General features: G+C 44.7%; 1 protein-coding gene across 5 annotated transcripts in view; it reads right to left on the reverse strand.

Annotated features, from left to right (window-relative positions):
- Msra (methionine sulfoxide reductase A) overlaps positions 1–24,017 on the reverse strand; it is a 336,723-nt gene that overhangs the window by 83,339 nt on the left and 229,367 nt on the right. For all 5 annotated transcript variants that reach the window (XM_047549561.1, XM_047549562.1, XM_047549563.1 and 2 more), the window contains one exon: positions 23,188–23,292. In XM_047549561.1, coding sequence (XP_047405517.1) covers positions 23,188–23,292 — 105 coding nt within the window. The remainder of the gene's footprint in view (positions 1–23,187; positions 23,293–24,017) is intronic.

The following is a 24,017-nucleotide window of genomic DNA, read 5'->3' on the forward strand; positions in this document are numbered from 1 at the left end:
TAGGTCCCTCTGCTAGAGGCTGACCACTCTGCCTTATTGTTATGTGCTTGTCCATCTTCCTCCTCTCTGAGGCTTCTGAAGGGCAGAGATCAGAGTCACAGAGCAGGTACGTTCAGACATAGAGTCAAGTGTCATGGTTTGGATATGAGGTGTTCCCCCAAAGCTCATGTGAGACAATGCAAGAATGTTCAGAGGTGAAATGATTGGACGGTGAGAGCTGTAATCTAATCAGCCCACCCTCCTCTGATGGACTGGGTGGTAATTGCAGGCTGGTGGCATGAGACTCGAGGAGGGGTCCCTGGGCATGCCCTTTCCTATGGCCCTTTGCCACTCCCCTGCTTCTTTGCTGCCACAAGGGGAGCAGCTTCTCGCCTCAGGCCTAGAGCAACGGAGTTAGCTATCGATGGACTGAGACCTCTGAAACTGTGAGTCCCAAATAAATGTTTTGTCCTCTAAATTTCTGCTTTAGTTAGCCTTTGCTTCACTGTGACCAAAATACCTGACAAGAAAACAATGCTTCCACAAATATTTGTTGCATGAAGAGTATGTGAGCTCATATCTTGTGATCCGAGCCCCTTTGGTCAATACTGGAGTTTGAATCAATCTATCAAACTCTTCTCTTATATTTCATTCATACCATTAAATTCAAATAACAAAATAACCTTTCTTAAGCACTACAGGAAAAAGTGTACAAATGAGCTAGTCAGTCTGGCCAGCAGTAGCTGAAAACACCAAAGGTTCACTTGGTGGGTAAGGGACTGAGAGGAAATCATGATTGAAAGAGGGCACCAAAATAGAGACTTAAAGTTACACTCCATGTATGTATAATATGTCAAAATACATTCTACTGTCATGTATAACTAAAAAGAACAAAGAAAAAATTATAAAAAATAGAGGAACACATGCAAACCAGCAGGAGCCAGGGTAGAGCCATAGTCTACTTAGGCTGTGTGTGTGTGTGTGCATGTGTGTGTACACGTATGTATGCATGAGCAGGCATGTGTGACAGGTTACTTCTAACACCTATTTCTTCCCACTCCTGGCCCAGCTGACTCCCTAGAAACTCCTTCCTCCTGCCTTCAGAACCCCACTCTTCCCTCAGTGGGGATAGGCCATATGGGGACCAGGAACCAAAGAGTGGCTTCAAAAGTCAATACCAAGAATAATGCCAGAATATAATTTAATAACCAACTCATGCCTCCAAGCACCATTTATTACCAAATCTCAAATTTATTTCTGTATAAGTCACATATTTGTGATTTATTTACATAAATATCATTTATTAAGTATATAATACATGCTGCTCATACCTTTTCATTTTCTAAACACTGAGGATATAGCAATGGACACTAGAAAGTCCGACTTTCACAGAGCATCCATTCTAGTGGACCATAACACCCTGGACACATAGACACTGCATGGCACCTGGCCATCTGCTTTCTTCTTTGATTCTCCCTCCTCCATTTATAGGTGGGGCTTTTCCTGCATGGCCACTTCCTATCTTACTATCACTCATTTTTAAAAACAAACTTTTCAAAGCTTCCATATGCTCTGTACATTGAAGACAGTAAGTGTCTGTGTGTTTGGTTTCACGATCTTGAAAATTGTTGCTTATGGATGAGAATCGTCTATTTAGCAAACAAGGTGGGAGTAATGAAGAATCACCCTAAGGATATGCTCTTCCACTGAAGAAGCCCACTTTATTTAGTATCACAAATAATCTGGTAGAAGGAGTGCACAAGAAACCTTTAAGGTACTTCTGTATTTAGATCTTCTCTTGCAGTGACATGGAAATCTAAGGGTGGAAACATCTGGAAGATGTCACAGCGTCATGTGTTTGGGTAGAACAGAGGTCAGCGACTGTCATTCCAGGCAACTGTGCAAGACAACCCATTTCTACAAAAATAATTTACAGATTAGTTATATAATTGGAGGTTATAAACTTCTGTTATAACCCAGGAAAACACTTTAGGACCCTCCCCTGAAGCCAGGATCCCTTGATTGTAAATGCTGACTTGACTCACACCACAGCACAGTATGGCTCCCCTCGCTGCAGCCACTGTCTTCCTTGTGCAGATGTGGGGTGTCCCCCAAACACGCTGGACACTTTAAAGGGGACTAACATCTTGGGCACTGTCAACCTTTCCTTTTGCATCAACCAAAACCGACCAGTGGTTCAATGGAAATACAGATGACATTCACACACTTGGAGTTATTTACACATTTACAAGCACCATCTGCAAGCAGACATCTTGCAAATTTGAACTTACGTCCTTGACCTTCTGATCCCAATCTAACATAACTTAAACTTCCCCACGTCTATAATAATGCCCACTCTCTTCCTGGTCACTCTGGTCAAACACCTGGTCCTGTATGGCCAGAGAGAAAGGAAGAAGTGCTAGAGAGTGACATATGACAGGGAACATAGAGAAGACATGCAGCCTTTCTCCACATTCCCTTGCATCTTGAATGATACTGGAAAAGACTCCCCTGCACACTCACAAGCAGCAATATGAACTTGATTGGTATTTTGTCCATCGAAGTTCATCAGAAGAGAAGATATAATGTCTCGAGATAAAACCACACACCTGCACCCCGGTGTGCATCGTGAATTTGGCTAATTCCTCTGCACGCATACTTCAGGTCATGGATGTCAAATGGATAAGGCTTGGAAATGTGCAGTCGCTGGTTCTCTGGGAAGCATGAGTTGATGCTCAATAGATTGAAAAATTTAAGACTGTACATTTTCTGTTTGTATTAATGTTAACACACTGCATTTACAAAACTTCAACATCTTCCAACATTTTACAATCTTCCCAACCTCCACTGGTTCAGGTCATGAACAAAAAACAGCCATTCATTCACACGTGGGAACACGTGTTTAATAGGAGAAGCCTCGGACTTAGCACTATTAGACCTTGTTTTCAGTCTGACTCTACCACCCACTTGCCAAATCCCTCTGAGCTTCTAACTTCATTGTCAAACAGATGATGAGGGTCTAACTGGAGACTTGCTGTGAGGAAGAAAGGAGATGCACCCTGGAGTACTTTGCTGACTGCATACTATCATGTGGACATTAAGAACTTTCCTTTTTATAATTCTTACTAATCTTGGAACACTTCAGAATGGCTAATTTGAAATAAAAATAATAGACAACATCATACAAGATCTTAGAGGAGTTGCCATTTTTTCCCTTGAAAAGCTTTGTTTACATCCATCTCTCAGCCACACAGCGGAGGTCACACCTATAAATCCAAAGATGGATCAACATTTGTCTTATGTGCATAGAAAATGCACCATTTAATTTTTAACTATTACATTTTTAGCAGAACTAGCTTCTTAGTTAGATTTTAACTCTGTTAACCAGTGGAAAACAAACCCAAAGAAGTGAAAGAACTCACTGATGAATCTCCTACCCCTGCTTGATTCATGTATAGGTCCCCCTCTTAGCATTTCATCGAAAGTTTGGAAAAACTGGGCCTGTTGGCATTACCTTGTATGCCCTGAACACAGCCCGGGGTATTACAGGAGAGAAAGAAAAGGCCTGCAGAGTGTTAGCGAGAAAGCACATCAGCATTCATAACTTTGGGAAGTTCTCTTTGCCTATTTCCCTTCCTGGTAACAATCCATCCATCCTCGCTATTTCAGGCCAGGTAGCAGGAATGTGGATTAAGAAATAAAATCACAGTATTATTTTTCAACTAGACATACTCCTAGGACAGTAAGGGGAAACATAAGTGTAATCGAGTTTTAAAGACATTATGGGGAAAACCTATGCATGTCCAAATAACGCAGGGGTTCGGACAGGGGAGTAGGTAAGCTATGAGCCGTGGGGAAGGGCCTCAGTCTGCAAGGCTGCAGAGAGGAAGTGACTTGTCTGGATGAGCAGTAGGTAGAAGCAGGGATGAATTTCCAGGAGGCAGAACAAGGTAAGAATTGCCTATGAACAGCATGGTGCCTCTGGGGGCTCGGAAGGAGCTGGCACTGCTTGAGAAGTGACACAACATGGTCAGCATCCTGATCAAAGCCCCGACTGTCGCCTGTGCAGGAGGACTAGCACCTCTTCACCAAGTTCAAAGCCCAGGTGGGAAAGATGGTTCACAGGAAACACGGTTTGATGCTCAATGGACTAAAAAACCAGATGAGAAAACCAACACCCAGGAGCTGCTCTAAATACACAAAGCAGTCCTCCTGCCCACCCTCTGAATCACAAAGCAGATGAAATGGCTGACTGTCATAGATTGATCCAAATAGCTTGATGATGCCATTCTCCAGAAGGCAAAAATAGCCAAAGTTTATTTTGAGAAAGGACAGAAAAAAATGCCATTGAAAAGTGGAATAAACCCCTATATGTCTTTCCTTCTCCTGCAAGCAGATATGTTCTCTCCAGCAGAAGTACAATGCCAACTAGGCACTCAGCATTATGGAGGTTCCAGAAGAATTACGCTATAATCCTTGGTCTCAGGAAATAACCTGGAGGAAAAGGAACAGTTATGAGGTTCACTTCACTAGGTCTTTGCCAATACTGTACTTCTGGAGCTGGTGGGCTGTGCCCATCCAAAAGCTTCCTCTTCCTCCTGTAAACTTCATGCAGTACATCCACGTTAACCCTATGAAGAAGGGCTAAAGTGTCTTTCACAAACAGAAAATTATAGATCAGTGATCTGCCTGAGGTCACACAGCAACTAAATGAATCTCCTATGATTTCAACCTTGGTCTCTCAGACTCCAAAGACCTTTCTCCTTTCAAAATTGATGTACAAGATGTTCTAGCAGAACAATCAAATACAGTTTAACAAAGTGTTCCTGTATATGGAGTATCAGCCTGGGAGAGGAAAATCATAGCCTAAGACCCAGAAATAAAAATGGCTGGGTGAATTCTGAGGACTGAAGAGAGGACTGGGGGCTGGCAGGAAGTCAAGCTGGTCAGTTGAACGTGAGGTCACACAGGTATCTTGACAAGTCACATCAGGGACCAGGGATACACAAAAAGATTGGTCTCAAGGGAACCAGAACCCGGGGTGCATATATATCATGGCTGACCCCCAATTTTCTTTTACACAGACTCAGCAAGTGCTATAAAGTTTACTGAGACCTCTACTTGACTTTAGAAAAACTGAGTGGTAAATTATTTTCACTGTTGGGCGGTCTGCATGTTCCAGGAAGGCAAGCAGAGGGTGCAAGGAGAACACCAAGCTGACGACCAGCTTCTGTGCTTGGCCTTCGTCCGTAACACTCCAAACGGTTCGTGAGGCCTGGTTCTGGGTTGTCTTGATGAGGACGGACTCTTGGCACCTACCAACTGTTTGATTTCTCTATCCACCTTCTCCACAGAAGATTTAAAAGGGACAAACTGTTCTGAGACTGCACTGAGATTTCTCTCCGTCAGTGGAGCCAGGAAAGTACTGGAAAGCAGATACTTGCTTTACCATAATGAAGCACAGAGGAGGATGAGATCTCGTGTGCTCTGAGGGCCTCTGCACTTCAGCCCTCCTCAGTACCAGACCTGTTTAGTATGCTCTGACTGGAGATGTGAGAAGTATGTCTGAAACTGGGAATGTTGGGGAAAAAGAAAACTCAGGTTAGGAATCCCTGCAGGTGAAGCCATTACAAGGTCCCAGGGGTCACCACCTGATAGTGGACATCAAGGCAACTATCTCCATCGTGGGGAGCTTAGAGGTGCAGAGTGGCTCCCTCCAAGATGGACGCCACACCCTCCTCTTCTGTAGCCTGCTGCTAAGAAAACCTGGAAGCCAGCCTACAGTCTGCTGCATGAGCACAGGAATAGCTCCGGGTTCTGTCATAAGAAAGTCCCGGATTCTAATTCCAGTTCTGTCATTTATCAACTGTGTAATCCCAGACAAGGTCCTAAATCCACCTGACCTTCAGATTCCTCATGTGGAAAACCAGGAATGACAATACGTAACTCGCGGGGCTGTCAGGCATCTCACGCAGGAACTCAGCAAACATCCTCCTGCCCCTTGAGACTTGCAATGCAGAAATCCAAGGGAGAGAATTTTTCAACATACTACTTAAGAATTACAAAATTCCTCAGGCAGCAAAACTCAGAAACCTACCTCAGTCTGTGAAATTTGCTAGAGGTTCATTAAATACAGACCAACGAGCTGGATCTCCATGTCGGAAAGTGGCGGAAGTTATCAAATAGATGAGAGCACAGAGAAGTCAGATGTGATCCTCAAGACAGACAGAGCCCCCACGTCTGCTTTCACCCCTTTGTCCTGGCTCTTCCTGGTCACTCTACTCCACCTGAGTGTTGGCAGCCGCTTCCTTACCCTTCCACCGCGGCTCGAGCTCCACCCTTCCCAGGTCTTCCACTGTTGCTGACCACACCATCGCCATCGCTGTTTGCTTTTCCATTTCCCCCTCACCCTCCTCACTGCCCTGTTCCCTGGCCTGGTCACTTCTTGCCTTCCTGCCTCTTCCTGCTGACAGTCTGCACACCTACCCTGTAACCCCAGCTGTCCTGAGGCTCAGTGTAGCAGTGCCACATCCCACCAGCCTCCCCACGGTGAGGCTTGGACCCATTCTCAGCATGACCATGTCATTTTCCATGTCCCCACCTTCCTCATCTGTCACTCTCCTAGCAACCCTGCCTTCCATCTTGGTGTGACCCAGGTTTTCCTGGGGCCTTCTTCACTCCTGAAGCCAGGCAGTCTCCTAGCTTTCCCTGTGTTTCCTGTAAATCCTTCACTAATGTCCTTTATTCTCTTTCCACAGCCTATAGCCCATCTTGACCCAATATCTTGAGGTATGTGGCAATAAACCCATCATGAACATTGGGCTTTCCAAGTGGCCCTGATTCAGGGGTGCTTAGTAAGAGCATCCAATGGCGTAGAGTCGTGCAACCTCCGCCCCCTTCCCTGCAATCCTGGGCCTTTTCAGCGGTGACCCTATCACTGCTTCCAGAAGAGCCGGACTCGGTTTTCACTCTCCTCTTCCATCTCTTCCATGAACAAAGCCCCAGGGCATCATTTCCAGCTTCCCCTTCTTAGAGCAAGAAGAGCATGATGCAAAAATGAGAGGCCCAAAACTCCCTCCTACAAAATACACTCAGTTTCACAATTTTTATGCTAGAATCATACTTTCAACTTGCTGATTTTCATAAAAGCCAGTTATTCTGATTAGTTATTCTCCATATGGTTATTCATTAAAGTAATTTGCCTTCAAAACATAAAGCAAGAAAATTTGCCTCTAAAAACTCCATTGGGGGCTGGGGAGATAGCTCAGTCGGTAGAGTGCTTGCCTTGCAAGCACAAGGCCCTGGGTTCAATCCCCAGCACCCCCAAAAAAAATCCATTGGATTTGAGGTATAAATATGTTCAGTTCCTGATTTTTTGAATCAAAACACCCAGGTCCACATTTCAGCCATGGACTCCAAGTGAATCTGGTGAAGCCACCTTCAGTCACCTACCAGGAGATGATAAGCCATCAGCAAAGGCAAGGGTTCATGAGGTCATTTGGGGGAGCTAAGTGCACCTGGGCTATTTTCAAGATGGAGGGAAAAACTAAGAAATCGATTAATATTCTCTAATTAAGATATAAGTGTTTTAATGACATTGTTGGACAACGGAACTGCTGCAATACAAAGCAAGGATTCTTTCCGTGGGCTGCCCCACACGTGTGTAGCTGCATCAGAAGGCTCTATCCACTGTGCCCGCACAGGAGTATCCACCAAAGATGTCTCTGTACACTGCTAATGTCCCTGGGGCACAAAACCACCCCTGGTTGAACCCACTACTATATGAGTGGACCACAACTGTGTATATCATCAACTATCAAGTCTCCATTTTCGAGGCAGCTCAATGAATTAACAAGAAGGAAGTGAAAGCTGTCAGAGGGCCCTACAGCCCTGGAAGAGTCTCAGGTTGTTGGCTTCATATTTTTGTTTGTATCCACTGATTCTGGTGGGCACCAGTATGGTTTCATTGTCTTTTATCCCCAATTTCAAGAGAATGGAGATTTTCATCAAAGAATACAAAATTTCCCTTTTTTTTTTCTTGTAAAAAAAAGCAGTCCATTTGTTTCTTCTCTAACAGTCTGGGCAGGAGAGAAATAGAAACATGAATTTCGCCTTCACAGTGTCCTCCCTGGTGATATCTAACCATATCGCTCAGAAAATCCCTGTGACAACCGTTGTCCTGTCTCACCAGGCCAATCTGGAATGCACCCAGTTAACAGGGATGAAAAATAACAGTGACTTACACAAAGGCAGAATCATATTTCTTTTTCACTTAAAATAAGTGAAGTACTACTGAAGTAGTAGGGTGGCTCCATGGTCACCAGGGACTCAGATTTCTTCCTTCTTTCTACTTCACTATCCTTTACATATGACTCCCAAGGGCATGTGAGATCTATCACATCCAAAGTGCAGACAGGAAGAAGGAGGAAAAGTGAAGGGAAACCTCTCCCACTCCCTCCATCTTTACACCCCAGCACTCACGTGTCATCGGCCAGAACCCAGGCACCCGGCACACCCCAGAACTCCCCTCTCCCCGTTGCGCATCAGCCACGACCTGACCTGAGGTGGCATCCTGCCAGCTTCTTCCACTTCTGTGTCCTACTCCCGGCACCCTCTTACAGGTTCTCCTTTTTCCTGGAGGGCACTTCCTCAACAAGTCGCAGGCACTGAATCCCCGTCTTGGCTCTGCGTGGCTGAGAAAGGTAACCTAGGACCTGGAGCTATTCGACCCGTTTTGCCCCATGGAGGCTGCCTTATGTTTTTCTTGTGTTCTGACACTTAAATTGTTTAGGTTTTTGAATAAATTCTTATTAGATATGTGTATTCAAGTATTACTAGATAAGCTTACTTAATTGTTCATAATTTAAGAAAGCTAATTTCTTAGGGTCAGTACATGGCTTGCACATGCCCAAGGGACATTACCCCAAGAAAAGACCACAGCCTTACATGCCATTGGTCACGCTCAGGATGGCACATCTTATGTTGTTCGATTGATTCTTCTGGTGAGATCAGCATGGGGACAGGCTTTGGCGCTGTGGCTTTATCTTCTGAATTTTGAACACCCCACTCACATCTTCAAATTTTATCCTAATGAAAACTGAAATGATCAATGAATGGCTCAGAACATTCCAAGCACAAAAAGAGTCCGACTCCTAACTGACCCGCTAATTTGCCTCCACAGAACTGGCATCAGAAGGCCACCTGCAGGCTGTAGAGGCACAGGAAGACCTCCAGGAAACACTGGCAGGGGACAGTTCAAAAGGTGCTCCTTAGCGTGGCTGCTGCCTTCTGTGGGGAAACAGGGTCTCTGTAGGAAAGGAGCCACAGCGCCCTGAGTCCTCTACAGGCAGTGGGCCGGCCCCTCACTGGGACGGGCCTGCCACTTACTACCCACGTGACCCTTTCCTGGCACACCTGGCCTGCCTCTCAGGGGCTTGACACAAGCCCCAGGAATATGGGACAATCTCATGTCGCCCAACTGAGAAATTACTTCTGTCCACTTTAACTGATGGCTAGTTCAAATTTAAAACATTGAATCAATGAATGAACAGACCTTGTTTCATTGAGAAGAAAGAAGGAAGGGAGGTCGTGAAGGAGGAAGGAGGCCGGTCATCAAGATAGCTACCATTCCTGTGAGCATCACAATGCCTGTGATTCTAGTGCCCTGGCCAGGAGCCGGCCTCTGGGCCCCTGGAGCATTTATCCAGTTCTTCAGGTGCCAGGAGCATCGCTATCGCCAGAAGACGAGACACGCACTCCGAGCGGCTGGATTCCTGTCTAAGGCCAGGGCTGCATCTGGAACCACCTAACGCCACAACCTGTGCTTTCAACCATTGTTACTCCAGTTTGTAAAAAATGTAAAAAAAATTGAGTGGAATTAGTGAGAGCTATTATGTGACTTTCCCTAAGAGGAAATGCCCTGGGGTCACTAACATTTCCACAATGTTCTCTTTCCTCCTGCAATACCTCTCAAGACAGAAAGGAATACGACTAAGTCCCGGAGGTGCCAGGTATTCACTTCATCCCCAGCAGCAAAGAGAAAGGTTTTGATTTTTAGTAACGAGTACACTTTGCTTCTATAAGCATAGATAAAATATTTTGAAAGATGAGGTGATTTCTTCCTAAGATGTAAAAAGTTATCTTAGAACAGATTTTGCTTGTATAAAAGCAAAATTCTATTTATAGCTGACCAAAGGAAATATTTTAAATATTTATGTAAATATTTAAAGATACATTTGAGCAAATATGTCTCCTGGGACTCCATGTCTGTGACCCAAACTTCCAAGTTTGATCAAATAACAAAATTATAAGAAAATTTCAAAACACTAAACTTTCTGTCACCATTTCCAATCCACATCTTGAAGATTTACAGCAACAAGTCAGTCAGTGTACCACACTACAGAACGTCAGATGCGGAAACAAGATCTAAGAGCACCAAGCATCCACGTGCATGGAACCAGCCCTCATGGATATGGTCTGTATCACTAACAGAAGGCGCAATCGGCATGTTAGCCTGTACTTTCCAGATTCAATACAGAGAGGACATAAAACATTCACGTACCAAAGTATATAAACCAGCAGTGCAGAGTTTGGTAAAGTGCTCACTTTAATAGTATATAGCACATAAAATATAGTATTTTTATAAAGACTAAATATAAAGTCATCACTCATACAGCCACCACTGATGTCAAGAGATGGAGTACCACCAGTCCTCCATGCGTCCCTGATGACACAGTTCTCTAGTTTAGTTTGGCCTTTTTTCAGGTTATGTAACTGAGAGGACCCTGTGGTTTGGATCTTCACATACTATCACGTTCATGAGACCCTCCATCTTGTTCAATGTCACAGCTTGGAAACATCTCCTTGATGACACCAGAGTGGATATATCTGCTCTACCCTGCTGAGCATGACCAGCAGGGCCTGCTGTGGACATTGCTGACATGCATTCTGTCACACACACATGCATGTTTCTCTTGAGTACACACCCGGACACACAACGGTTGGCTTCTAGGGTTTGTATGTCCCCAACTTAATGACACTTGGAAACTTTTTCTGGAGTAATGGCACCAATTTACAAGGCCACATTACTGCATGAGAGGGCGTGGAGTTCTGATCTTCCCAGCTCATAAACATGTGCTCCTGCCAGGCTTTTCCCTGTTGCTCTTCTTGTTGCATGACAGAATCTCACTTGATCTTCATTTACGTTTTCCTGATTAATAGTATCATAGTTTATCATCTCATATATCTGTTCGCTACTATTCAAGTCCTTCTCCCATTTTCTAGTTAGCAGTCTTTTTTAAAAGATCTAATGCACAGTTTTTAAAAATCTATTTTTATAAATTCAAAATTTTAATGCTTCATCAAATGTGATCTTTGTGTTCTTGGCTCTTTCTTTACAATGTTTTTTGATGAACCAAAGTTGTGATTTTAACATAGGTGAATTGTCAAGTATTTCCCTTTGTGCTTAGTGCTTTTTGTGCCTTGTGTGGGAAATGCTTCCCAGGCCTGAGGTCATGACGGTACCATTCCTTTAAGTTCTGCACCTTTCCCTTTCACTTCCAAGTTATAAATCTACTTGCCATTGATTTTTGTGTATTGTGTGAGGTAGAAATCCAACAGAAATTTTCCCTTAAGAAAATCAGCACTATTGATCATAAAGTCCTACTTCCCCAGGAAATACCAACTGTCACCTGTCATGTGTACATGTATGTGTAGATAGGTTTCTGAATTATCTTCTACTACACTGGTTGGTCATCTGTCCCTTCATCAGATTCTCAGTGCCCTAACTGTGTAGCATTATAACCAGCCATGATATCTGGAAGACTAAGCCCTCCCATCTTCTCGTTTTTATGAAATTATGTCTTTGCTTTTCTTGGACATTAGTATTTCCATATAAACACTGAACTCAGCTTTTAAAATCCACACAAAGAACAACAGAGCTGTTGGGATATTATCTGCATTTGTACTGAATTTATGAAGTGATTGCAGGAGAATTGACATGTTCATAAACCATAACCGAGACTCATCACTGGATCTTCCAGTTGCCAATCACTAAGCTAGCACCATTCCTAAGATTTTTTGGTAGCGCTCCAATTCAATAACCGATTCCTGGTAAGTAGGTAAACACTGAAATTCCCAGGGCTGGATTTAATGGAAGCTTATTTCTTGGTCTTGCAAAGTCCAGTGAATAGGAAGGAGCTGGTAACTCCTTTCTGTTAGTGAGCTCTTCAGCTTGGGCTGACAGACTTTCAGCATCTTAGCATGTTGCTCCTCAAGTTTGCCTCCCTTGGCACCCACATTCTGAGCTCAAATGTCAGGCTAGAGGCTTTTATGGGATAGACCTGGAAGCAGCATGTATTGTTTCTGACATTCCATTGGCCAGAACCCAGCACCTGGCCACTACAAGAGAGGACAGGAACACGCAGCTGGAGAAAGGTAGACTTTTTTTTCACTGTCATTACACATTTTGCTTCTTTCCTTGACTTTTTCCACAAGCTGGGACCTTCAGTACAGTGCAGATTAAAAATTGGAATGGAGTAAAATTTTATTTTTTTTTTTTGAAAAAAAAATTGGAATGGCACTTCTGTGGTTTCTCAATGTTTCACTATTAAGCATGACACTTGAGTAGGTTTGTATATATACTCAGGTTAAGAAAGTCATGTTTTATATGATTTTATCATTTGAATGCTGAATCATATTATCTTTTGTGCATCTATTTAGACAATCTTATATTTTTCCTTTTAATCTGCTAAAGTGGTTAATTGCATGGGTTAATATTGAAATGCTAAATCATGCTTTGTTTCAATTGGAACAATTTAGTTATCTTCTGACATATTAGTTTAAAATTTTGGAAAGAATTGAAATGTTCATAAACTACATATAAGACCTGTCACTGGATCTTTCAGCTGCCAACACTAAGCTAATGCCATGATTTTTAGAGTCTTCTAAAAATTTATTCTAAATAAATTTGTTAATTTATTTAAAACAATTTGTTAATTGCTTAGTATTTCTGCATATAAGTGCATGAATAAGATCATTCTATAATCTCTTTTCTCATATCTTGAGGTTTGGACATCAAGATTATGCCAGGGTCATAAAATGAACTGCATCTCTCTTTAATCTCTGGAAGAGACCATGGAAGACTGCAATTATTCCCTCAATGCCGTAGAACTCACCGAGCCATCTGAATTCAGTGGTTTCTCTATGAGAAGTTTTTCAAATACTGATTCAATTTCTTTAATGATCACAGGTCTATTCACTTTCATTAATCTATGATTTAAGGAATTTATTTTATCTAACTTTTCAAATTTAGCAACATAAAGTTGCTCACAATGTCCTGGAACATCTGCAGAGTCTCCAGCATCTGTAGTGATGTTCCATTTTTCATTCCTGATACTGGGCATTTAACCCTGTCACTTTCTCCTTGATCGATTTAACAAAGTTATCCTGATTTTAGAGCTATTTTGAAAAACCAGCTCTTGGCTTTGTGACCCTCTCTTCTGCTTGTTTGCTTTCCATTTCGTTGATTTCTGCTCCATATTATTTTTTTCTTTTTCACTGTTTGTGTTTGCTTTGTTATTGATTTTCTCAGCATCTTGAGATGGATGCTCAGCTCAGTCTTTTCTCTAAATTCCCACAGGTGAACTTAAGGGTCTTAGTTTCCCTCTAGCAATAGCTTTATCTATATCCCATGAATTTTGATGTGTATTTTAATCATCATTTGATTATAAATGTTTTCTAAATTCCTTCATGATTTATCTTTGCTATTTAGAAATTTTTTAAATTTTCTAACATAAGGTGATTTTCTAGATTTTTTTTGTTTCCTCTAGCATAGTTGTATGATGGTAAGAAACATAATCTACATGATTTTAAGCCCTTTGAAACATGTTTCATATATTATTGAGAAGACGGTACACTCTCGAGTGCTGGGTAGTGTTTTACACATGTTCATCAGGTCAAGGGCTCTAACTGTGTCTGTTACACTCTCGGTATCCTTAATCAGACTCACAAAATTCACATTTTCTGAGACTGGAAATTCTCTGGAAACACTAGTCCCTCTAGGTGTCTGCTTACCTGGGAGGGTTCCTGTGTTCCCTCCCATTTTGAGCTGATAATTCCTCATAACTTTGTCAGCTCTTTGATGTGATGGTTTCAATGTTTTTAATATTTTTTCCAACATCTTAAATTGCTTTCAGTGAGTAAATTGTCTGAGTGACCTAGCCTGCCATTACTGGAGCCTAGAAATTCTAGTTTCTGCGAATGTTATCAGCTCTGATTTTTCTCTTATCTAATTTAGGACTTTTTAATGTGAAGTATAGTAATTCTTCTGACTTCATTTTCTATTGCTGAAGTGCAATTTATTCAAATTTGAAATGACCTAACCATTACTATCTAAAATATGTGCAATTCTTCCAGGCCAAAAGTTTTCAAAAGGCTGGTTATTTGAACTTCGTCATCTTGCTAATCTTTAACAGGATTTATGAAACTGTAATGGACACCACAGGAGTTCATGACCAATGGATAATGTGCTGCTGTTTCTAATCATGGGAGTCAGTCGTGCTTCCTGCTCCCTGAGAGCCTTGCATAACGATGCAGAGCTTGATGTCAGACAATGGAAAGAACATGGGCTTACAACTGAGCCCTTCCTCTACCACCTAATGTACTAACTGGCTTGTGCCAAGTCACGTCACCTCTTTGGACCAGTTTGTTCTTCTCTAAAATGGGTCTAAGGGTTCTCAAGTTACTGTAAGACTCAAATGTTATCATGTGTATGTAAGCAACTAAGCACAAAAATGAGACCCAGCAAGGGTCTGATGCAATCTGGAAACCCCGACGACATTAGAAAGGCCCTGGAAAACCATTGAGCATGGGCTGTACAGCACACTACGAGAGAGGGATTAGGAAGTGCAGAGAGTGTGGCCATGTGTGATAAGGTCATGCAAGGGAAAGTGTGGCTGAAGGAACAATTAATAAAGAAAAATATCAGTTAAGTTCTTTGTTTCATGTTCTCTGTTTCTGAAATTCTTAAAAGAATGCAGTCCCTTTCAGAATCCATAATGCTGGGTTTGGGCCACTTTTGCATTTTGTATGTGTGCAGCTGTGCCTCCACTGTAAGCATGCACATCTGCTCATTAGCAATACAATATAATTCCCACTGTCTAATTATTTGCAGATGATGGATTCCTTGTACATAGTCTAAAAAAAGGATAGTCCTTCAAAACTGGTGACTTATTTAAAAAAAAAACTAACTTAAAAGGGTCAGCACAACGAAGTTCAGATATTAATTTGGCAAGTTCAAATATATGAACACCAGCACTTAATTGCCCACTTGATGGGAAACAGAAGGAAAATAGGATTTTTCTCCCTCTAATTAATGTTTCCCAGTAGATAGCACAGGCGGCTCGCTGCTGCACCGCGCACCTGGAAAGAGGCTGTGGGGCAAACCTGCCGAGGTTGGAAGGGACCGACCTGCTTCATTCTCGGGGGACCTCCCGGGAACAGCCTGCCTGCAGCAGTGCTTCCTGGTGAGCTTGTGTGAAGGGGATGTGTGGGGTCCAAGATCACTGATTGGACAAGACCTCAGGGAGCCCCACAAGTCCCCCACCCATGGCTCTGAGGGCCAAGGCAGCTGGCCAGGGTGTGTGCTCTGGGGCCTCCTGAAGCCCACCAGCTAGGACAGGGCATCCCACCAGGCCAGGCAGACCACGCTTTCCTAAGACAACCCCGAGCTCACTGTGGAAGATGGTGGCAGGGACCAGAGGAAAAGCAGTTGATGAGGGTAAAGGGCAGGGACAAGGAACGGGAAACCATCTAGAGTCATCAGAGCACAAACTGAGGAAAACGAAATGGAAAAAGTAGAGAAATGCGGGGATTCAAGGAGGAAGCAGACACAGAGGAGCCAGCGAGGTAGCTCTTCCATAGGTGGCCCAAGGCTGACGGCGGGACAGTCGGTGCTCCATGTCTGCCAGTCGGGCGCCCTCGATTCAACCACCGTTGTCAGAAATTATTTGAGAAACAATGTGTCTGAACTGAACACGTACAATCTTTTCTCCTTGTTGTGATTCCCTGAACAATACAGTACTACAGTGATTTACATAGCATTTACATCGCTTTAGGAATTGCGAGTAATCTAGAGATGATTTAAAATATACAGGAGATCGTGTAGGTTATATGCAAATACTGTGCTGCTCTGCGATGGACTTGAGCGTCTGCAGATAGTAGAATCTATGGGAGTCCTGGACCTAATGCCCGTGGATGCCGAGGGAAGACCGCACCTGCCAGGCGCTTACCCAAGGCCAGGCACCATGCTCTGGACAGCGCCCTGCATCCCTGCTGCCACCTGACAACTTAAGGGGCAGGAACTCTTTTACAGGTGCAGAAACAGGTCCATTCACTCCATGAGAAACACTTGTCATGAAGCTTACGCCTAGAGGAGGAGACAGAGATGAAAAACAACAAGTAAACGACAAATGACTCCACTTGTGGTTAGTGTTGGCAAGGACAGGGAGTACAGCCATACAGAGCCACTTGGGGGTGGGGACAGGGAGCTGGGCTTTTACAAGGGTGGGCAGGGGGAGACCTCAGAGAGGACAGGATATCCTAACAGGCCTAGAGGACAAGAGGGAGCCGGTCCCATCGAGAGCTGTGGGCAGACTGAGCAGCAGCCCCAGGCCCCAGGCAAGAAGGCATTTGTGCCTTTTAGGAATGGAACAGCAAAGGCCCCGGAACTGAGACCCAGTGAGCAGGAAGTGGGCACCTGGCTTGGGCTTGAGAGGAGGTTGGAGAGTGAGGTGTCCACGATTAATCCCGGCCAAGCTGTAGAGTCTATAAATTGTCCCAAAGAAGCTAGGCAGCCAGCAAAGGGCTTAAAGCAGGCAGAATGATCCAGCCACCTGGAGGCCCTGGTGGCTAAAGGACAAGGGAGAAATGACAGGTGGCCATTGAGCAGGGGCGTAGCCAGCCTGGCTCAACGCCACAGCTTCACTAACCCAGGTTCATACTCATCACAGGTTTGGCTAAAGACATTTAATCAGGGGAGCACTTTAATTAGTTTTAGAGGGGTGACGGGGGTTCACATCAGTTCATAGTTGAAGGCTGTGTTAGTTAGAATATGGCTCTAGCTGCTGGAGAAAAAGCGGGGGAAAGAGCCTAAAATGAATGAAAATACCAGTAGTTTAAACAGGATGATTCTCGCCTGCTGAGGCCAGCCTGGGATGGTGAGTCTGGATCCTTCTGTCTCACAGTTCCTTGGTCCTTGGGTCCACCGTGGCTCAGCACTGCAGCCAGTGGGAAGGGAGGAAGACGAAGGGACGCCATTCCTCTAAGACCCAGCAGTGGCACTTCCTCAAATGCCCCAGGAGTCGGAATTTGGGCACATGCCATAGCTAGCTCTAAGGAGTCTGGGAACCTGAGTCTTCACAGGTGGCTGCATATCCAGCTGGAATTCTCAAACTACCCAAATGGGGAAACTGATCCTGGATCCATCTCAGCCAGAGCCCTCTTCAGACAGGCCACTGCTCCCGAAGCAGTGACTCGAGTGTTCCGGCTTGAGTAGATCCCACTGTGAGCAGGTGTGGCTTGAGGCTGGGACACACTGTGTGGGAGCACTCCCCTCTCCCAGAGCTATGGGAGGCTGTGGCGGCTGGTTATAGGCATTCAAGCTGGAGTGGAATGAAATTCATGCTTGCTTTTTACTGTATTTGCTCTAGAGAGGATACTAAAGGTACAGTTACTGTCACGTGGGGCCCAGCTGACATGATTCTCCTTTGAAGAGGTCCTCCTCATCAGGAAGCACTCCCCAGAATCAGGGAAGAAAGCAGACATGAGCTTCAGACACAGCAGGGGCCCAAGCTGCCATATCAAGCAAGACCAAGTCCTCTGGCACCTCAGTTCTCCTCTTCGGTTAGGTGACGACAAAGATACTACTTCACAGGGCTATGAGCTGGATTCAGGAAAATGAGAAGTATAAAACACTCATCTCTAAGCAGGGCTTAATAAATGTCCATCCCTGGCCCAGGACTGAGGGACACAGAATGGCTTGTGCTTGAGAAGTTAGATCTACAGTGTGAAGTCAGACAAAGCTGACTCTCTGCTTTGTGTCCTGTGGCTTGGGCTGAAGTACACAGTCTGTGTCCTGTATCCTACGCAGGGACAGGAGGGCTGAACTGTGACACCCGTGCACACAGCATGCCAGGTCAAAGGTTGCAGACCAGGTGTGAGGCTGGGACCTGACTCGGCAGAGCAGCAAACCCCAGGAGCCCTGAGGAAGGGTCCCCCAGGCTCAGCACAGCATCGGCTGCAGCAGCACTGCAGAGCCTCAGCCAAACAATGCCACACCCTTCCAGCCAGCGCAAGGTACCAAAGAGCCTCTCTGAGTCGAGAAGTCACACTGGAAGTAGATGGAGGGCACAATGTTTCCCACAGAAAGAAATCAAGAGCAATGAGAATACAGGAGTAAATCGTAAAATCTGGCATCGTACTGAGAAAACCAGAACCGCACTATCTGGTTTTTGCATGGGACCACCGTTTTCACATTATTTATTTAGTTCTTAGGACAGTCCATGAAGTGGGCAGATGGTTATCATTATTCCTTTTTCACAGAAGAGAACCCAAATCTCCTAAATCTCAAGCTCTGCCGTGTTGCCTGTGGACTGTAGGAATCTGGCCCCGGAATGCACATGCTCCCGAAGCACAGGGGATGCTCTTTGTTCTGTGAGCAAGGTGGGGGAGCCAGAGCAGAACACATGAGCTTTGACAGTGGTATTTAATGTTCTGGCAAAAGTAGAGGTAACTGACCAATTAAAGCAAAATACTATATTATTTCCTGAGCAAATATACAATGCTGCTGTTGGATCTGCTGCTGTGTCTGAAGCTGATCCTTTGAAGTTCACTCCCTGAGGGTCACAGGCAGCAGGAGAGCCTGGTTGAGAGTGAACCTGGACAGCTCTCGTCATGCTCCTCCGTGAACTCACGCACAGGTCTCTGCTCCACCTGTATCTTAAGATACCTGCATTTCCCAGTCTCCCTCTCACTGACTTCACTCCCTTCAAACTGGCAGGCTATGCCTGGGACTTTGTCCTACCCATAGGGCAGACCCGGTGACAGCTGCCTCAGTACCCTGTAGCAGTGGAGAACATGCGGAGTTTTGTCTAGTTTATACCAAGAAGGTCTGATTCAATTGAAAGGGAATGTTAAGGTTAACCTGCTGCTGATTTTACCATAGTCAGACCCTTGACATTACCTAAAATCCCCACATTTACAAATGTCATCCTAGGATTCTGCTTCTCCCACAAAATGCAATGAATTATAACCAAAAATTTAAGTGTCCCCTTCAAATTCTTAATTACTTTATCAATAAGGCCCTGAAGTATTCTGACATGCTAATTAAAATATATTTCTCTTGAGTCATATTCCCGTGGAGGATCACGCGTCTCCCGGGCTCATCCCCACATCAGGTCAAGGCCTTCTCAACTTTTACTGAGTTTTGTCTCCTTGCTGACCGGCAATTCTGGCAGAGGCAAGAGCATTCCTCAAGGGGTTTTAGGAATTGCTTATTCTCATTTCTGAAAAGAAACCCGAGTGGGTTTGCTTTGCAGATTAGAGTTGCCTAAATCCAACATGCAGCTCTTCTGAGACGCCCATGTTTTGAGTAGGCGGTTACCACCTTTCGCCACCCTCACCGGCTCTATTGGTGGCTTTCTTTACCAGACTATTTTTCATTGGGGAACATGATGAGAGCTGTCCAAGTTCACTCACAGCCAGGCTCTCCTGCTGCCTGTGCATCCTTCAGGGAGTGAGCTTCAAATTCTGAAGCGTGATATGAGACTACACATTTTGGACCTTCAGGATTCCTGGAGAATAGTAAAGCCATTGGCTCTAGAGTTCTTCTGATTTACTTTTTTTTTTCCTTTTAATGTTCTAGTATTAATATATACTTCTTTTAGTGATTTCTCCTTAACATTTTTACCTAGTCTTATATTTACTTATGTATGTTTATTCATTTGATCTCAGAACATTGAATTTCACTGTTTTATTGGCAGGCGGGGCGGGGGGGTTTAACTGTTTTCCCTGTGCATTAACCAAGTTACTCCTGCATATTCCAGACCACTTGGTGGTTTAGCACCATCTAGCAGAGGGACACAAGATGAATGTCCTTTATCAGTGACTCTTACAGCAAGTCAGAGACATTGAGAGGAACTCTCCTATGTTTTCAGGCCACATAGCCTAAATCCTGAACCCTAATTCTAAATTCTGAGTTACCAAGGAAACCCATAGGCAAACCACCAACAGGTCTTGAAGTATCTTTTTAAGTATCCCTGATCCCACATGAGAATTGATGGCAAGACTATTCTCCAAGTGGTTTATACTCCTGATACACAGAGTCAGATGAATAAGGCTATCTAGATACCAATATAATGAACACAGTAATTAAGTTGAATGAACGGATGAGTTCAGATTTTTGTTATTGCAAGCAACAGTAATTTAAAAACCCAGCTAAAGAAAAACAAGCAGGGAGCACATCATGGCAGTTCTCAGATCCTGGCAGGCCACAAGGAGACCTCTGAGAGGCAGGGCAGGGGTGGGCAGGACCTCTGCTTCTTAGGGCCCCCAGAGCCTCCTGGAGGGCCTCTGCCCGTCTCTCGTCTCTGAGTCTCCGCTCATTTTCCTTACTTCTCCTGTAGGCAGGTCTACCCATGCCCTGGCATCTCAGCAAAGGAAAACACTATTCCTTCTCAAACAGGGAAGGACGCTGGTTGGCTCTGCTTGGGTCACAAGTCCATCACTTGGGTCTGTTGTGTACTGTGACTGGTCAGGCCTGGGTCATGAACCCACCCCTTGGACCAGTGAAACCTGGCCTGTCTCCAGAAGGGTCAAGAGGAGCCTTACAAGATCCAGAGAGATGGCTACGATGGCCTACCACACTGGCTACCCAGGAAGCAGTTATGACAACAATAGGGAGTACTGAGGTAAAGCCTGTGACCTTCAGTCAGATGACCACTAGAATCTTCCCACTTACGAGTCTGTGGTGAAACTCCAAATAAAAGCCACTATATCACTAGACTGTGTTGTTATGGGTTTAATCCCTCAAATCCCTGTGTCAAGTCCTAAACTACACTGCCACAGAATGGGACTGTGTTTATAGTTTGATAATGTTTTTAAAGAGGTAAATAAGGTAAAACAAGATCATAACCAGTGTCCTTATAAGAAGATATTAAGGGGAGACACACACAGATGAAAAGCCACATAAGGACACCAGGAGAGGATGGCCACTTGTACGCCCAGGAGAGAGGCTGCTGCCACTCGACCATGGACTTCTAGTCTCCAGAACTGTAAGAAACAAGTGTCTGTTGTTGAAGCTACCCCATCTGTGGCACTTTGTTATGGTGGCTCCACCAAATGAATACAGACAGCAAACGAGATCTTCGAGAAGGTGGCTGGATGAAGACTGGGCAAGTTGGAGCCAAGGTGATGTGCGGGGCGGGGAGAACAGGAGGTTCTTTGAGGCTCTGGTTGAGGTAGGCTTTCCCCCAGGGTTCAGGGGCCGGGACTAGCAACCTATTACCTGCTGGTCCTGAGAAAGACATGATAAAGCGGGAAGAGATTAAGAGAAGCAAGGGCAGAGAAGTCGATGACAGGCTTCATCTTGTCTGGAATTCTGCTGAGGCAAAGTCTCAGGAGGTTCTACCAGGACACGGCATTGTAGTAGGCCAGGTCCCAGGACGGGGACTCCGCCTGCAGCAGCCTCACAGGCTCAGTCTTGTCTGGGCTCTCAGGCAAGTGTCCACTGATAATTTTGGAGCTCTCAGCATCCTGCTGGGACCCAGGGCTCTGAGAGCCAAATGGCTGAATGTCCACCCCATCTGATGGAAGGCTTATCAGCGAAAGTCCTTGGCCATCGCCGCACTACTGTGACACCCAACAGTCAGAGCTTCCCGCCCAAGCCCTCAGGCTTGTATGCTATGAGAGCTCAGTGGTCCAAACAAGGGTCATACCTGCCCCTTCTGATTGAAGTCTTCAGTCTACCCTGCCTCACACCTCATCCCTGTCCCACCAGGGACCCTCCACCAAGTCAAACAGAGAGCGTTGCCATGCCAACCTGCCCCCGACTCCTTCCTAGCTCAGACCTCTGGCCTTGAGCCACCTGGTGGATTTGCCTGCTTCCCAGACCCATCTGACCTGGCTGGAGCTATCACTCCCTGCACTGGCCTTTGCTGTGACCTTTGCCATTTGGCAGATCACCCTGGCATTGGATGGTTCTCAGAAGCAGCACTCAGGACCTGCCAACTGTGCTTGTTAAGATTCCACTTCAAGCGCAAGCCCTTTGGAAAAAACACATTGCCTCGTCAGGAAACAGTGAACCTGGTCTACCCACGACACAAACCCCTGACCCCAAAGGAAGTGATTTGTTAGGGAGACAGACTGCTGAATGAAGAGGGTCTGTGAACAATCACAGTGCCTGTATAGGACTTTTCAGTTCACAGCTCCATGACATCAGACCACCATGTTGGCAAAGCAGCGCTGGCTAGGTTGAGGATGCAGCCTGGAAATTGCTTCCTCACCGAACATTACGGTATTTGCCAACATGGGATCTTCCATTTGTGTGTGCATTCAAATAAAATTTCTGGCCACTTTTGTTTATAGTCTAAATATATTAACATTTCCACGTAACAAATTCTAAGAAAGACAAATGAAATATTTAAATAACCCAAGCATTGTGGTTCTACTGAATATAGCATTTTACCTTTACATTTTTCTTTCTGTAATCACCCCAGACATTTTCTTAGAGAACAAACCTGATAACGTCAAAAGATGAGAAAGGCTAAACTCAGAGAAATGAAGGAAGCATAAATCAGGAAAACTTTGGAGCTGCTGGAAAGACACTTTAATTTTGTAGACAAAAGACTGCATTAAGGAGGAATAATGCAATAATCAAAGGTGAACGGATCTCCATTGTCTGGCGTCTTTCTCTGTGGGAATTTTCCCACCCCTGACAGCTGTAAGGGGGGAGGGGCGCCGAATGTGGCTGCGCCTTTATTCTCTCACCCTTTTTCTCCCCAGCCCCTCCTCTTCTCCGTCAATAAATGTCTGCAATCATATTCTTGAGCTCCTGTGTGATTTCAAGGTTCATCTCTTCCATGCAGCTCAAACACTAATTATCCCAGCTGTAATTAGTAAGATAATTAAATACTGGCTCACTCATCACTCTACCTTGGGTCGGGTCGTGATTCTCCCAGAAGACCTTGAGCAGTTCCTCAAAGCTGATGTATTCTGGCTGGTACACAACCCGGACGACTTCTGCATGGCCAGTTTTTTCTGGAAAGAAATAGAACATACCATCAAAATGTACTGACAACATCAATTTATTGCAAATTATTTGTTCTCAAGAAACCAACAGACGGAGGCTGAAATGATTCCCTCTGAAGGAGGAGCAGAAGCACAAGTGGACTTGAACTGCCTCATCCGAGCCGCTGTGGCTGGCTCTTTTCCCACGGGAGCACACGGCTGCACTCCAGTGAGCTTCCTGGGACTGTGATTTCTTTATTGTGCTCTCCTAATATCTTTAAGTCTATGAAAAATGAACTTGGATTTTCATTTTTCTAATCTCACTCTTATGAAATCCTATAGACCCAGCCTGACATAATGCTTAAGACTGTAAACCCTGCAAAGGGGAACGAGCCAACTTATTTTTACCTTGGCCCACGCCATACGTGGTAAATCAGGCGCACAATGGAGCAAGGACTGGATTCAAATAAACAGCAGTGGCAAGTGTTTTCTCAGCCCAGTTCCTCTCTCTGGTAAATAACGACTGCAGCAATGTCTTTGGAAGACCCATTGGGTGCAGGCTTATTCTCAGAGCTGTTCCGGAAGGCTTCAGGGATCAGGGAAGTGAGGAATCATTCACAACCAGGGAGTTCATGGCCTCCTTACTGTATAGCCTTAGAACTTGTTAAAAAACAGACCCCCTAATGTTATCAACTCTGTATTTAGATTTCTTTTCTGTCTCTTTTCTGTCACCTCATATGTAACGAATTGACTTT

The sequence above is a fragment of the Sciurus carolinensis genome, chromosome 4 (genome assembly GCF_902686445.1).
Source record: "Sciurus carolinensis chromosome 4, mSciCar1.2, whole genome shotgun sequence".
Classification (NCBI taxonomy): Eukaryota; Metazoa; Chordata; class Mammalia; order Rodentia; family Sciuridae; genus Sciurus; species Sciurus carolinensis.